Here is a 17,600-nt window from a genome sequence, read left to right as displayed (position 1 = left end):
GATCTAGAAATACCACCATGAACATAAACGCATAAAACAGAATTACCAACGGAACCCAGTGACAGTAGAAGAACGAGTTAAGCACACTCAGAGAGCGCATACCTCCGCTAACGCTTATACAAGACAAATCAGATCACCACCAAAATTTAATAAACTCTTCCTAGGCCCATGACGCACATATTCACAAAATTTCATTGAAATCCTTCTATAACTTTTTAAATTATCTTATGAGCAGACAAAATAAATACCGGTAGCAGCCCTGAACCGGGACTTGAACTCAGATCACCACCAAAATTTAATCAAGTCTTCCATGGGCCACAACTCCCAGAGCCACAGTATTTCAATGATATTCACCGCCAACATTTTGAGATATGTTGTGGAGAAGCAAGCAAACAAACGAGCGGGTGAATACATAACCTCCGCAATGTCGTTGGCGGAGGTAACCATCAGCAGGACCAAATACAAGCAGGGGAACGGTTACAGAGCCACGTCAATAGCCTCATCAGTCAACCTTTCGTAATTCTGACTCCACCCAAGGGGCATATGTCTTCCACACCACGTGCCTTGTTTGATCAAGTCTCTCCCGGAACAGCTGTGGGGTAAAATAACAAACATTCTCCATTATATAACCACACTACTATATATTTAACTCCTTCAGCTCGGGGACTTGTAAAATTCTTTGTTATTATCAGAGGAATTATTAAACTGAAGGGAAGGTTTACTGTAGCATACATTAAGGCCCGTATTCTCGTCTGTAATGCCTTCTCCTATGCGGTTTAGTTTACTTATTACACCTTACGGCCCTCTTCTGTGTTACACAAATCCCTCCAATATCACCTTACTCTGCACAATTAATATACAGAATGATACTAACCGGCCATATCCAAAAATAAATCGCTTAGGAAGAGGTGTTAGGAAGTTTCCGTAATCGACGAGAATAGGAACTCTACTATAGATTTAACCCCTCCAGTTCGAAAAAAAATCCCTCGGATATTGGATGTAACCGACTGTAGATTGCGTCTGGCCTTTGGTTCCTTCGTCCTTGCTTAAAAATATAAATAAATATATATAAACAGAGACCATCACAGTGCTATGGTTAAGTCACTTTCTCAACAGATGTGGGGTAGAGCAATTAACAGATTCACCACAAAATAATTACACTTTTAAATAATTAACTAGAGAATTTGATATAATATGAGGAAAGGAAGTGAGTGTGTTTATGAAATCCCAAATGTCACAATCACACTTTCTCCAGGATCCACCTCTCTCTCTCTCTCTCTCTCTCTCTCTCTCTCTCTCTCTCTCTCAGGGTCTTTTCTTCCATCTCACAGTCTTACCCTTCTCTACCGTTCCTTCTTTCTCTCTCCCCTCCCTCACACTCCGTCTTTCCTTCATTACGTTCCTCATTCCCTTCCTTCCACACCCCATCCCCTTCAGGAAAAACCACAGGAAAAAGGAAATCGCAAAAACCAGCCACAGGAGAAGAAAAGAGGGACAGGAAGATAACAGTAACGATAAGACAAGGTAGAAAAAACAGAAAGACGAGTAGGAGAGAATGAAAGGAAAAATATCACGAATCCATAAAAGAAGGTTGAGTAAGGAAATTCAGGAGATGGGTACGCAAAAATGGAAAGGGAAAGAACAAATCGACAAGAGAAGGAAAATTGTAGGATAAAAGAGGGAAAAGTAAATGATAATAAATAGGAAAGAATTTATAAAGGAACATGCCTTCTCTCTCACTTCAACACCATTCTCTTCTGTCCTGCTTTATCCTCTCTCTCTCTCTCTCTCTCTCTCTCTCTCTCTCTCTCGCCACTTTCGTCTTTTAACCTCTTTACTCCAGTGTCTTTTTTCTATTATTTATTCATGCCACTACCTAACGATATAATAATGCCCAAGAATTACGTCATACTAGAGGGTTTAGATTTAGCGTGCATTAATCCCATATTGCTTTGATGGGGTCTCTTGTTGTACCACGGCGTCATTTATATATCATTTTTGGTACCGCCAGGCGAATAATGAAGTTAGGGAGGTCTTTCGTAGTGGAGGCTAAGAAATTACAAGCCATTATTATTATTATTGTTATTATTAATAATTTATTTATTTATTTATTTATTTATTTATTTTTCGAAGATTAAATTTGTCCGAGCCAAACACCTACAAAACCTACACTTTTGAGGTGGGGTTAGGTGCAGCTCCGTTTCAGTCAAATTTACAGTTTCAGAATGTAGCCTTTGCCACACCCGTCATATTTGTGAGGTATGTGCACCCGGATGATGATGTGTAAAAGCGACGCAGCCACGTAACTCATCTTCATCCGCTAACCCACATCCCAGCGAATCGTCGTACTTGAGCCGAGTTCGGTCAGATCCGGATTCTCCTTTTATGAGTCACGGAGAATGGCGCGCCTGGCAAAGTGGAGTCTCACCCGGAAACTATGATCGTAGATATTTTTTCCCTCATTCTCTCCGTCCATATTTTCCTCTTCTCTCCCTCCTTTCTTTCCTGTTCTTTTCCTTCATACTTCCCTCCCTCCGTTCTTCCTTCCTCTGCCTCTTTGTTTTTCCTTCTTTCCTGTCCATTAACTTTCAGTTCCTCACTCCACATTTTTTTTTATTTCTTTTAGAGCTCTCATCCCGCACTTACCTCGCCTTCAAGCAGTCCGTCTGTTCCTTCCTTCTCTCTCTCTCTCTCTCTCTCTCTCTCTCTCTCTCTCTCTCTCTCTCTCTCTCTCTCTCTCTCTCTCTCAGGTTCTTTTCTTCCACCTCAGTCTTTCCCTCCGTCTCTACCTTCCATCTTTCCTCCCTCATACTCCTTTCCTTCATTACGTTCCTTATTCCCTCTTTCTCACACGTTCTTCTCTCCCTCCTTCCTCTGTCACGTCTCCATTCCCTCAACTCTCACACTCGTCCTTCCTTCCTTCCCTCCCGTCCTCCTTTCTTCTTTCTCATATTATTTCTCTCTCAGCCCTCACGTTCGTTCTTCTCACCGTCCCTCCTTCCTCCTTCAGGTAATAATTGTGAAAGGAGGCTTTAAATTTGCCCTACTGAGAGATAATGATGGGGAGGACCTAACCGTTGCGAAAATGACGAGGGTACGACAATTTCTCTCCGGGACGTACGACGGCGAGGAAATCCGGATGAACGATAATTAACCCCCTGCATCCGTCACACAAATTGACACTCTCGCCAGATTTTGGGGCTAATGGCGGTAAAAGGAACTATTAAGAGGCTCCGGTAATTGGCGAAGAAGGAGGTTAATGGTCGGAAATTCATCTGTAGCGACCGAGAGGAGGGGTGGAATGCCCGCGACTTCCGGTAGTGGTGATGGCGGTGGGAGAAGGGGGTGGCGACGCGTGCGGAGTTTGTTTTTGTTGAGTTTGGAGATTTCGTTACGCCACTTTCTCGGCGATTTACTCTGCATATTACACCTTCATCATCTCTAAGTATATGACTGATGCAAACTACGTCGGTATCAATATTAAATAAATAAAACATGAGTGTGTTAATGTGAAGTTTGCAAAATAAATCGATAAGGAATGTCCACGAAGTTTCACATGCCAAGGAGAATACAATCATCGGGGAAGTGTTAAAGGTAGTATAAAAAAGCATTTAAAAAAAGCGGAATAAACAGCACACAAGACTATTAAGGTGTTGTAAGCAAAATGAATCGCTAAGGAAAAGGTGCGACCAAGCTTCCTGTGCCACCTACAATATTGCCTTATATTTCACTTTAATATGACTTCCTGTGGAGGAGGAGGAGGAGGAGGAGGAAGAGGAGAATGGTGGAGGCGACGCGTACGAGTTTGTTTGTTTGTTTGTTTTTTGTGATGATGGCAGAAGTAAGTATCAGATTTTTCAGATTGTTTTGTGTATTACGCCGTGAATGAAGTAGATTAATTTGCCTAGTCTGATCCAGCATTAAGATTAACCTAAAGCAAATACAGGTAAGATTAGCTAAAACACACACACACACACACACACACACACACACACACACACACACACACACAGATAGAGAGAGAGAGAGAGAGAGAGTAAGGTAAGATAGCCCAATACATTAAAGAGTAAATGACTAGCCTACTCCCCTGTTGGCTTTACGTGATTGAAAAGCCTCCAGTCACCTCCTAGGGTATGATTCCACATATATGGCCCTCGACCCACTAGTCCACCAGGCGACTTTAGGCTGCCACGTAAGTAATGTTAAATGTAAGGTAAATGGGTATGAGGGTAGGTAGGTGGCGAGGAGGAGGATCAATAGTGGAGGTAGCAGGTAGGTAGGAAGGTAGATGAGAGAACAGGTAGGTAGATAGGTAGGTAGGTAAGAGGATGGTAACCAGTAAGTAGATACGGAGGCAGGCAGACAGGCAAGCAGGTACATAGGTAGATAAGTAGGCATGCAGGTAAGTAAACTAGTAGAAAGACAGGTAGGTAGGCTGGTTATTAGGGTGGCCCGCTGTAAGTAGAAAGGTATGTAGATCAAGAATGTAGTAGGAAGATAGGTAGGAAGGCAGGAAGGTAGGTAGGGAGGTTGGAAAATGGGTAGGTATGGAGGGAGGGAAGAATGGAGATCGGCATTTGGGATAAGGGTAGGAAGGGATGAAGAGGATTAGGTCTAGGATACGGACAAAAAAATATAAGTAGCAGGTTATGAGTGAGGAATAAGGTCGGAACAGGACTGAGGAGTATAAGTAGGAGGTAATAGGACTGAGAGTAGTATAAGGACCGAGGAATAGTAAAGAGTAAGTGCAGAAAATAATAGTAATAAGTGTAAAGTAAGAGATAATGAAAAGTATATGGTAAGGTTGTTTGCTGTTTATTCTGTACTTGTAAGAAAGGCCCAATAACTAAAAAATAAAAATAGACGTGTAGAGGTAGCCATCAGTACAGTGCCTAGTGAAAATGATGACAATTACTAAACCACACACTTATTCATCAGTTATTCAGACAAAAAAAAAAATAATGTAGGTTTCATCTCACAGGCTTAAACCATCCAGAAAAATTGCCTTTATAAACACGCATAAAATAGTTACAATAAGGGTGAACTCCTTGTCATATGTATCTTTGTGTTGAATAAGTCTGTTCACATATGCAGTTAATTTCTGTGTACCGTAAGAAGTTCTCGGTTCCATCCTACACCTACGCTCATAAACACGTGTGGGTTAGAGTCAGTATATCTAGTGTCCTGTTACCTTTGGCGTGCTGTCCTATTCTGCTTTTATGCTAACTTGGCCTAAAGTTGCCATCTCCCCATCTTGAAATCTGAACTGTAACAATAGATCTACACTAGAATATGATGACAGTCTAGAAAAGTGCCATGGAAAAGATGTTGAGCCGTAGCATTATCTTTTTCTGCCACTGACCCACGTGAAATAAGTTGCAAAATGACAAAAACGTTGGCCAGGTTAGAGTAAAAACACTATAGTCATTACGCATCTGCGCGTCAATTTCATCTGTCAATTTCTGCCATATGATAATTAATGATTGTTGGATCCTCACCCTTTATACCACGTTTTTTCATCATCATCATCATCATCATCATGTTGGTCTTCCACTCTGCCTTCTGCCTTCAGATGTACATAATACTGTACCTCGTCCTGTGTACCGGTTGACCTTATTCGTGTGGTGGCGCCGATATAACCGGAAAGATCCCCTGCTCAGTTGTACAATGTTCTCGTCAACTAGGCGTCATACTGCCATAACTCTGTCTTGAATGCTGAGCTACAGCAAGAGATTAATACTAGAATATGGTGAGAGTAACGAAGAAGTGCAATGCAAAGGATGTGGAGCCATATTACTGTCTTATTCTGGCAGTGAGCTACGGGTCATAGGCTGCGAAAGGATGGAAATCTCTACCAAGCTAAAGTGAATGAGGTATAGTTGGGTTGAAGATCGTGTATACCGTCCGCGCATCAGTTCGTTTCATTAAGAGGCGATCAGTGGCTCTTTTATTACCTATTGCCATCAGGGACGCAGGCCAGTCACCTGCCTCACACCTGACAATGAATCACCCAGGACTACTCGTACATATTTACCTTTACCGTTACGTACAAAGGTTAAGAAATCTCTCTAGGGCGTAGTCCACGATGCACCGGCTCAGTCCCTAATTTTTATGTCTAGACGTGTGACCTCCCAGGCTGAAGTCTCTCGGAAAATATATATTCAGGAGTGTTTTTCTTTCCTTTTTAATCTCAAGCATAATCTTCCATTAAATTTTACTCTGTTCGGCGCATCATATTTTTGTAAACAACAGTTCTGAGGACACTCCCAACACCGCAATACCGTGGATCACATAGGAAGATTTAACATTATTTTTTCATATAGGACCAAAATTTTCCATAACAACAACAACAACAGTTCTATCTACTTATCTGTCTATCTGTCTCTATCTAACAGTCTGTCACTGAATGTCTGTTCGCGTGTCTTTATTTATTTACTTGTCCATCTACTGACCGACGCCGCATCATATGAGTGGCTTTCCCTACTCAGTAACGACCTATCTACTCACTGAAAATACACGAAATCTCCGAGTGAGGGAAATGGGGAGGAAGGCTCCAAGGATGATGAAGTAGGAATGAATGCACAGGGAAAAATATAAAGGAATAAATAGCAGTTTCTCATGTGTTGCGGGACGAATTTAGTCAGAGTATGCGTCATTTGTTCGTTTTCTTCTCCCACTGCCGCACCCACGCCCACACCAGCATACTGAGCCGTCCACGCAACACAGAAGACATCGCGGGGTGAGATTCAGGTAGGGTGCTATTTATGGACCACGAGAGAGAGAGAGAGAGAGAGAGAGAGACAGACAGACAGACAGAGAGAGAGAGAGAAAGAGAGAGAGAATAAGAGGCTCCTCGGCATTTTTTACTTATCATTTATCTCTTCATTATGACACATACATATTCTCAGTTATCCGTGAACTTTACCTCGATGCCATAGATAAAAGAGTAAGTAGGTGTAGCATGCAAGACAAAATCGCTAAGGGAGAGGTGTTAGGGAGGCTTCTAAGACCACGGGAACATAGCCTAAAGTGCCGTGTTGTTGGCAGGACTCCAGTGTGTGTCCTGTCTCACTTAACACACACATCCCTTCACTTAACACACTCACTTACATTTCAATTCATCCCTTCACTATACTCCTTTTGCTCTAACTTGGCCTAAAATTACCACCTCTCCTTCTTGAGTGCTGAGTTGTAACAAGAGACTAGCACTCGAATATGATGCTAGTCACGAAGAAGTGCTGTAGAAAGGATGTAGAGGTGTATTATTGTCTATCTCTGCCATTGAGCTATGGAAAATAATCTGCATAAGTATAAAGGATATAGGCCTGCGTCTTAGCCACACTTCGCACCTACAGTACTTCTCTTCATCACTTCTCATCCACACTTCTCACCAGCATATGTCACCCACACTTCTCACCTACTTCTCATCACTTCACACCATCACTTCACCCACACTTCTCACCATCCCGTCTCACCCACACATCTCATCTACACACACACACACACACACACACACACACACACACACACACACACACACACACACACACACACACACACACACACACACACACACACTTGAATACGGTGAGGACTTTTCTGGCTATTTCTTGCTACTTCCAGACGATAAATAGGTGAATAAGTAAATAAATGGATAAATAAAGATAGATACATCGATAGATAGATAGAAAAATAGACACATAGGTAGATAAGAGATCATTGTAACGAAGAGGTTAAGTCATCAGCTTCATCCCTCAACCCCTCCCCTCCCCCTCCACCCCTCCCCCAAAGCACTTCTCACCCTGAACTTCACCTTTCAACCCCCTCCCCCTCCTCACCCGTCACCCTTAACCTCACCTTCACCCTTACCTCTCAATCCACATTCCTCACACCTACCCTCCCCTCCCTCACCTCTCCCCCGGCCAATCAGAGGCGGTGTGAGCAGTGGGGGTTGCAAGGACGTGAGGGGGTGGGGGTGGGGGTACTGTGGGGGCAATGACCTTACACCACTCGTTCACCCCTCACCCTCCCGTCACTCCCACCCTTCCCCCCTCACTCACTCAACACCCACACCTCACACCTACACCCTCATCCACCTCTCGCTTCTCTCCAGTGATGGATATAAAAGAAATATTGCGGGTTGGGGGGGTCACCAATTAGAGATATACCGGATATTATTATACTCTGTGCTGTTTGTTTTTATTATTATTATTATTATTATTATTATTATTTCTGGGGAGCAAGTGTTCAGGTGCACCCCTCCTAAATGTGCCGTGCCACTCACCCCTCACCCTACACCCAAATCCTCACTCACCCTCACCCTGACTCACCCTCACCCTCATCCTAACGCCCCCTCACCCTCACTCCTCACTCTGACCCACCATCCCCTCCTCGTCACGTATCACCCTTCCCTTTGCGTCTTCACCCTTTCACCCTAATCCATTTGGTTTTACTGTTGAAGGCTTGGTATGCTCTTATTAATCCCATCAGTATTTCTTTATATCTGTTTATGGTAAGTGTATAATATTGACATTACTAAGTGTATTGTATGTTTATGTAGCTAAGTAACCCCCCCCCCCACACACACACACATAGTTTCCCACGCAATCACACACAAGCACAATAACACACACACACACACACACACACACACACACACACACACAGGACAACCTCTCTCTCTCTCTCTCTCTCTCATAAGACCACAACAATGATATGCAGGGAGAAACACACGACACAGTAACACACATTTATGAGATGCCTGTGAGACTTATACCATACTTCGTCCATCTGTGGGAGATTGTTCTGGTATATTAATGTTATTTTTATTTACGGAAGAGGTTTATAAATATTTGGTTTTATATAACAAGCAGGTTTATTGATATTTATGTAGATTTGATAGAACGATGGAGGGTTAAGAGAAAACATGTGCTTTTTTTTAAATAATACACATTCTCTCTCTCTCTCTCTTTCTCTCTCTCTCTCTCTCTCAGTTCTATACATGTGCCAGTATTTAGTGAATATTTAGGCACATCGAAGCTCCCATATTTATTCTATTTTACCTATTTATTTATTTATTTTTACTATTTAGATATAATTAGCACATATTTTCCCCAGACCACCTTCATTTGATCACAGAAATAAATAAAAATAGTTTATTACATGACATCCTATTTAAGAAAAAAAGAATAAGGTCTGTGTGTGGGTCTGCCATGGTCTCTCGTCAAATTTGTCTGGCAAAATTGATCCATCGGTGGTCTCGTAAAATTGGTCCGTCTGTGGTCTCGTAAAATTGGTCTGTCTGTGGTTTCGTCAAATTGGTCTCGTAATATTTGTCTGTCTGTGGTCTCGTCAAAATGGTCTTGCAAAATTGGTCCATCTGTGGTCTCGTAATATTGGTCTCGTACAGTATGTTTCGGAAATCTAGTTTAGTGTGGAGCTGATTCTGTGTGGAGTTGGTCCCTTGGTCCCCTATAGCTGGTCTCGTGAAACTAATCTCATGTGAATTTGGTCTCGTGTAAACTTGTCTTAAAACTGGTCTCGTAAAACGAATCTCTCGTATAGTCGGTCTCGTGTGAAGTTGATCTCGTAAAACTGGTCTCATATTAGTCTCTTAAAATTAGTCTCGTAAAATTGGTCTCATATTGGTCTCTTAAAATTAACCTCGTAAAACTGGTCTTTGGTGCAGTTGGTCTATAAGTTGGTTTCTTGTAAAATTGTTTTCAGAAGACTGGTCTAGTATGAAGATGGTCTCGTGTTATGTTAGTCTACGTTCGTCTGGTGTGGAGCTGGTGTCTCAGAAGTGGTCACATATGAAGTTGGTCTCCTGTCACACTGGTCTCTTAAAAACACTCTCTAGAAACTGGTCTTAGAAATATAGTCTCCTAAAACTAGTCTCGTGTCCATAAAGTTGGTCTAATGTCAAACTGGTCTCAAAAGAAACTGGCCTCCTAACACTGGTCTCATCTAGAGTTGGTCTCAGGTAAAAATGGGTCTGTGTGGTGTGAAAGACAGAACAGCACAAGAGCCAAGATAGTTCGTTTCTCCATGTAAACAAAGATTATGTACAGTCTTGGAAACAGGACGAAATTCTGTTTTACGTCTACTTACTGGATATGATGGAAGGGGAAATAGAGGACGAGGTGGTAGCGATGGTGGTAGTTGTGGTAGGTGCTGGGGTGGTAGTAGGTGAGTCCTGAGCCCTGACCTGGCCCAGAAATAGGGTCACAAGGGCGAAAGACATCCCCAGTGAGATGCGTCTGCGGTTACTCATCATCATCTTGCGTGTTTACTTGAATGGGTAGACGAATCAGTCACTTATTCAACCCGGAAATATCAGTCGGGTTGAAATTTCTCGCTAATCAGTTGTTCCTCCTTTTTTGAATTATTGTTTCTGGATTGACTGGCTGGTTACAGTTTCTTCTTCAATTCACTATAAGTTCAATTTTTAATAACACACTTCTTTGTTTAAGTTTTATAGGTTTCTTGTCTAAATCTTTCAAAAAATAAAAACCCTTTCAGTGTTTATGATTTTATACCCTTTTTCCTAGTTCGTTCAGCAATATTAAAGAAAAAAATCGCTAGTACACTTCACAGTAAAGTTCTTCTGTTTAGAAGTGCATTTTACACCGTCATTTCCTCCACGTAACTTAAAACTTGTGCTCTTCTCCCCGCAAAAATTGTCTTTAAATACACCTCTCCCCTCTCTCTTCTTCTTCCCTCTTTCTCCCGTGTCTCTTCCTCTTCCTTCGTTTTCCTACTTCCCTTCCCTCTGTTTTTCTCTCACACTAATGTTCTCCCTCCTCGCCTGCTCCCCCTCTCGCCTCTCTCGCGTGTGTGAGGCTCCTCCTGGCCGCGCTTTAGGTACAGGACTGCCAAGATGTCGGCTGCCTGGCTTCACCCGACCGCCATGATGCTGGCCGGCTGACGACTTGTAGTGTGTGTGATTCTGTGGAAAAAAGAGAGACTATTAAGCTGGTATCTAAACTGCAAGGCGTAATGCAACTTATTTTAATAATTTCGTAATAAAGAAAATGCAAATAGTTTTACCAAATGGCGTTATCAGAAAATTACCTAATAATCAAGAAGACTGTTTTTAGCATTTCGCACAAAAAAGGAACACTAATATTTCCCGAGCAACGACTACTGCAAAAAATATAGAGATAGGCAGAAGTAAATAAGTTAAACAAATGACCGACAGGTGTTCACATCTGTAACAATTCGTATAGAGCTTTCGTCTTCACTGACAGAGGAGCATTAAGGGAGAGGCGATATTACGGAAAACAAGCGCGGCACAAGTAAGAAGATGGGGAAGTAGTCCTGCACAAGAACAGCACATGAGATAAATTTCATCAGTAGTGCCAGGTGTGACCGTGTTTGGCAGTGTCAGGTGTGGCAGTGTTAAGTATGGCAGTACCAGGTGTGTGTGTGTGTGTGTGTGTGTGTGTGTGTGTGTGAAATATAATAGTGTTTTCCATTGCACAATGACTTTCTTGCTAATGCTCTATGTAAAGGAGAGGATGAAACGGAAGCAAAGAGGATGGTTTCATCTACAAAGAAGACAGAATGTTTGTACTACCTATTAGGAGAGGAAAAGGAGGTTGCCAAAAGCGAGGAGGGAGGGGTTTGGGAAGTGTATGTGTGTGGGAGGGGAGACGGTGGGGGCATTACTAGTAGTGGGGTTTGTGAAGCGAATGAGGATTATGTGGCGATTGTTGTAAGCAATGTGCAAAATGGAAGAGGTGAAGGTGACATGGTTCAGTAACTGGGAAGTGGGGCTGGGGTTCAATTGGGGAAGTGGGGTTGGTGGTTCAGTCGAGGAAGTGGAGTTGGGGGGAAGGATTCACTAGCGAGAAAGTGAGACGAGAGGTACTGATATTAGAGAGGTGTCTGAAGTGGATATTATGGGGGTTCACTATCTAGGAAGTGGGGTCTGGAGGGGGTTCAGTAGTGAGGGAGCGTGGGGTGGGGTGTGAGGGGTTGGGGAGGGGAGGGGAGTGAGAGGTTGGGAGAGGGGAGGGGAGTGAGGGGTTGGAGGAGGGGTGGAGTGGGGGTTAAGAGAGACGTATCAGCATGTTATTCAGATGCTCCTGATACCGTTACTCCAGCCGGCTGTGGTGGCTCAGGGTCCGACCTATCGCACTCAGCCACACTACTCCACCACACCCCACCGCCATACTCCACAATACTCTACCACACCCCACCACGGTCAGACACATTCCACCACAGTCATCCACACTTCTTTAAAGGTCCTCTGTCATACTCCACAACAGTCAACTACATTCTCTATTCAAAGTCTGCCACACTTTTCTAAATGCCCTGCACAATATTTCACCAGAGTCAGCCACACTCCTCCAGCACACTCCTCCACTCCGCTACCACAATCTACACCCATCCTTCAGACTTCACCCACACTCTACCACAACTTCCACCACACCCATATATCACTTCACAGTCCTCCACATGCTCGCCACTGCACTCCTCCATCACTGCCTCCACAATATTCCACCACACTCCTCCACCCTCCACTCAGTTATACACCTTCACCACACTCTTTGTTATTACTCACCACAGTTCACCACACTTTTCCACTACTGTACTCCTTCACTCTTAGTTCAACCAGTTCAACCACCACCTTTCCCATCCACAGCACTCACTACTTCACCATGCTCCTCTACCTCATCTACCACACTCCATCACAGTCAATCATACTCCACCATGCATCACCACACTCTCTCCACCACATAAAACAAAGAACACTGTAAATCCACAATGCCTCTATACCAGACCTACCTTCAGTCCTCACTATAATCATCACCTCTACAAGTGCCGTCACCTTTCCCTTAATTGTCATAACTATTTCTATCGCTATCACCATCACCACCGTCATTACAGTCAGCATCACTTTTAATACCAGCTCTGTTACAATCACCACCAATATTAATATCACCTCCACCACATTTACTACTACTGTCAATACCACATTCGCCAGTCACCACGTCCACTTAATACCACCTCCACCAGTCATCTTAATACCAACTCAACCACAATCAACATCACTCTTAATTCCATCTCCACCAGTCACCACCACCACTGTTATACCATCTCCACCACAGTCACCACCACCACTGTTAATACCATATCCACCACAGTCACCACCATCATTGTTAATATCATCTCCACCACAGTCACCACCACCATTGTTAATACCATCTCCACCACTGTCATACTATTGATACCACCTCCACCACAAATACCACCACCACCACCACTAGTAATACCAACTAAACCACAATCACCACCACCACTTCACCACAGTCACCACAATCACATCTCTCACATCACCACCACCACCACACCCGGATATGAAGTTCGGTTCGCTGTGGTTTCTCTTCTGACATCAAACTCCCGCCAAAAATACACACGTCAGAGAAAACTCGCGGAGTATAATGTGTACTGCCTGTGGCCCATGTGTACTAAAAGTTTCTTACGGGGCGTTTTCGTTAATATACTTAGAAGGGTGACGATTTTGGTAATACTTTTTGCTACAGACGAGCACTTTTGAATGATCAGCTTAGGAGTGACCCCACGAAGTGAAGGGAATATGTACAGTTTTAATTTTATCACCAGCCTGATGTCATTTTGAGGCTGACATTCACAAGTGGGTTTAATCACGAGTTTATGATTTTTTCCAGTTACTAGTCACTACGTTCAGTTTTTCATTCAACCTTTGTCGTTCTTTTATAAGCTTTTCAATACTGCAGTCTCTGTTCTACTCAGGCCTTTCTAAAGTTCACATTCAGTATATGGCTGTAGGACTGTTCTGTTATGGAGCCAACGTTACTGCAAACTTTAATGCACAGAAATAAAAACAAATTCTCCTGGAACCGAAATGTTATCAGTGCTAGCTGATGGACACTATTTTACGGAACTAATAGAAAATACAGTAATTGAAAAAGAAAGCAGAAAATGAGACCAGTGTTGACGTCCGTGCCTTAGAAAGATTCATTTGTAAATTCTACTGAAGATGGAAGAAAAGCGTACTTAGATAATTCCATAATATTGTCTTATTAACGAGAACTGGAATTAAAGTGACAATATCGGTAAGACTGACGATAATACCACAAAACACCAACACCAACAACAACAGCTACTACATTCTCACTCACCACCACCACCACCTCCACCACTACCACCACCAACAACAACAACAACAACAACATTCTCACTCAACAACAGCAACAGCAACATTAACAACTATCTCACTAATTCAGCACAATATATTTTTCCAGTTTTCTTCCCCTTTCCTCTAGCGTTCAGTTGCACATAACCCCTGACTCTGACCCCCTGGAAGTACAGCCATTGCCATTGAAATCCTGCCTGTGTACAAATTGTCGCCTTCACATATATAATCGCTTCTGGATCAAGGCAAAATGACAGTGGGGTGGAAAGCTGAGAATTGGTGCTTGGAGTGTTGTGGTTACGTTATTTTATGTTATTTTTTTTCATTTTCCTTATATTTCCTGCTTCTCTTTTTCCTCCTCCTCCTCCTCCTTCTCCTTCAGATTTTCATTTTGCTTTTCTTACTTTCGTGTTTTCGTTTTCTTTTTCCTCTTGTATTTCTTCTCCCCTTCATTTTCTACCTGTGTCCCCCCCTCTCCCTATCTTTATCTATCACACACACACACACACACACACACACACACACACACACACACACGCACACGCACGCACGCACGCACGCACGCACGCACGCACGCACGCACGCACACACACACACACACACACACACACACACACACACACACACACACACACACACACACACACACACCTCACCGCTCCGTTACCTGAGGCCCCCCACACAGTACTAGGAAGCATCACAGGTGTCTTCTTTATCCACATACTACACTGTGCCATTTGGAGGGGGTAGGGGGACGCAGATGGGAGGAGGGGAGGAGGAAGAGAAGAGACGGGAAGAGGAAAGAAGAGGAGGAAAGAGTGAGAAGGAAAAGAGAAGGGGAAAGGAAAGGACAGGAGGAAGAGGGAGGAGAAGGAGGAAGAAACGAGAAATGAGAAAGAAAATTAGAGAAGAAATGACAATGAAAGGAAGAGAAGAAACGGAAAGGAAAAGGAGAAGACGAAGAGAGACAAGAGGAGGTTGAGCTGATAGGAAGAAAACCAATAAAATAATAGAGGAGAAAATTCAGAGAGAGAGGGAGAGAGAGAGAGAGAGAGAGAGAGAGAGTAAACATCAAACAACAAAACTTCCGTACTTGAAGAAACTACAGAATTATCAAGGGGTACTATTTTATATCCTAGCGCTGCGCGCACACACACACACACACACACACACACACACACACACACACACACACACACACACACACACACACACACACACACACACACACACATTCCTCCGCAGGCATAAGCAAACAGCACGCCAGGAAGTGTGGATGGCGGCTCTTACACACACACACACACACACACACACACACACACACACACACACACACACACACACACACACACACACACAACGCTATAACTGTTTAAGCACGCGGAGTGAGAGCGAGAATACTTCCGCCCACACTCTAAGTACACACATAAGTCTAATTAAAACTGAGTCCGCCGAGGTGTCTAATCTATTTGACTTTGAAAACTCCGTTGCATCACTTCCTTAGCGATTTATTTTACGTATGACACCGTAGTATCCTCTTGTTTGATACTTATATCCTTTTAATATAATCGTTTGTATTAAAAGCATACGAGAGAATATGCGCTGTAATGTGGAAAATAAATCACCAGAGAAAAGGTGTTACGGACTTGAGAGGCATGTAGAATACGAGCCTATTAATTAAAGGCCAAACTTCTTCCATTTTCCATCGTATGTTTCAGTAATGGTACAAAGGTATAAATATATAAAAAAAAACCTAGGAGCTCTTCTTCTTCTTGATCTTGACCGCATTATATTCTAACAAAGGTCTATGTATTTACCTTTCTTTATTTCGTGAGTTTGAGAGCCTCCCTTGCACCTTATCTCTTTGTTTTGGCTTATTTATCATCATCATCATCATCATCATCATCATCATCATCATCATCATCTTCATCATCAACATCACCACCACCACCACCACCACCACCACCATCATCATCATCATCATCATCATCATCATCATCATCATCATAATATTCATCATCATTCAGACCTCTTTTCCGGCTCAAATCCTTCTGGTATGCTATCCTGCCCTCCAGCTTCCACAACCAGAAAGTCGGTCTGTGTATTTATGTAACTTCTGTATTTACCCGTCAGGAGCGTCGGGCCCCGGGGCATTATGTGAGCAATAAATCCCAGCAAGCCCTTGGAACTGAAGCCTGAAGGACAAGATGAGATTGGAACGCCTTGATACCTACACACCAAGTAAGAAAATATCAGTGTACTGTAATGTGCTGAAATAACTGGTAAAGAAGACGTAATACAGTACATTGCTTGATAGGGTGATACTCTCCACACACACACACACACACACACACACACACACACACACACACACACACACACACACACACACACACACACACACACACACACACACCAATCAAAATACAACGCGTAGGTTTAGGAGGTCTTGCATCAGAAAAATCCCCACCCCACGAAAACAGATACGGGCCAAACGTTTTCAAGGATGCCAGAGTAACAGCGTCTGAAGGTCACGGGCGGGCTTATCCAGTGACTGCATTTGGTAAGGGAAGACTGTATCGAGGCTCGTATCTTATAACTCACTTTAACCTGGCGCGAATTTCTTGTTTTCTTCTGCAGTTTATTTCCAGTACCCGGTGACGGAATAAGACAATGCTATGGCTCTACAGTCTATCCATAATACTTCTTCGTGACTAGTACCATATTTTAGTGTTAGTCTATCCAGCAACTACATTTGGCAAGGGCACACTTTAAAGAAAGACTCATTCTGTTGGTCATTTGCTTTAACTTGGCAGAGATTTTGACAGTGAGCTCTACATCCTTTCTATAGTGTTTCTTCGTGACTATGCTCCTTTAACTTTAACTTGGTCCAGAGTTTCGTCCTTTTGCAACTTATTTCAGATATCTCAGTGGCAATATAAGACGGTTCTACGGCTCTACATTTTTCCCTTAGCATTTCTCTCTGACGAGCATCGTATTCTTTTGCTAATCCGTTATTACAAATCAGCATTCAAGATGGAGAGAGAGAAATTTTAGACCAGAAAGTAAAAACGAGTACTGTATAGTCAACTTGGAAGGCTGTCTCTAACTCTTCCTTACCAGTTTAATTTCTGCATCGCACCGTTATATATTTGTGTCTATGATATTCGTGTAATCTGTCAATGCTAATAAAAGTAAGATATGAAAGAATATTGATGCTTACAGTACCGGTATGTCATCATGTTTACCATCCCAACCCTAAATTGCACCGAAGAGACGGGGTGAAGCATCAATATCCAGAAACAAAGAAAGAGAAAGCGTGAAAGTAGGAGGACCATCAGGCAGCGTGTGTAGTGGAATGAACCTGACGTATGGGTGTTTTTAACTGTTCTTCCATCTTTCCATTTGCTCTCTCAGT

At 42.9% G+C, this 17,600-nt stretch overlaps 1 protein-coding gene across 1 annotated transcript in view; it reads right to left on the bottom strand.

Annotated features, from left to right (window-relative positions):
- Nucleotides 1–17,600, bottom strand: part of LOC145415570 (protein masquerade-like) — a 45,306-nt gene that overhangs the window by 15,405 nt on the left and 12,301 nt on the right. Inside the window, exons 2-3 of the mRNA XM_080284792.1 lie at nt 10,787–10,948; nt 10,111–10,207 (exon numbers count right to left, since the gene is read on the bottom strand). Of these exons, the coding sequence (XP_080140918.1) occupies nt 10,111–10,207; nt 10,787–10,948 (259 nt within the window). The remainder of the gene's footprint in view (nt 1–10,110; nt 10,208–10,786; nt 10,949–17,600) is intronic.

Source organism: Coenobita brevimanus, chromosome 103 (assembly GCF_032717465.1).
Source record: "Coenobita brevimanus isolate Jiangsu-jjx chromosome 103, ASM3271746v2, whole genome shotgun sequence".
Taxonomy (NCBI): domain Eukaryota; kingdom Metazoa; phylum Arthropoda; class Malacostraca; order Decapoda; family Coenobitidae; genus Coenobita; species Coenobita brevimanus.
Note: the sequence above shows the minus strand (reverse complement) of the source record. Positions and strands in the feature narration are given on the sequence as shown.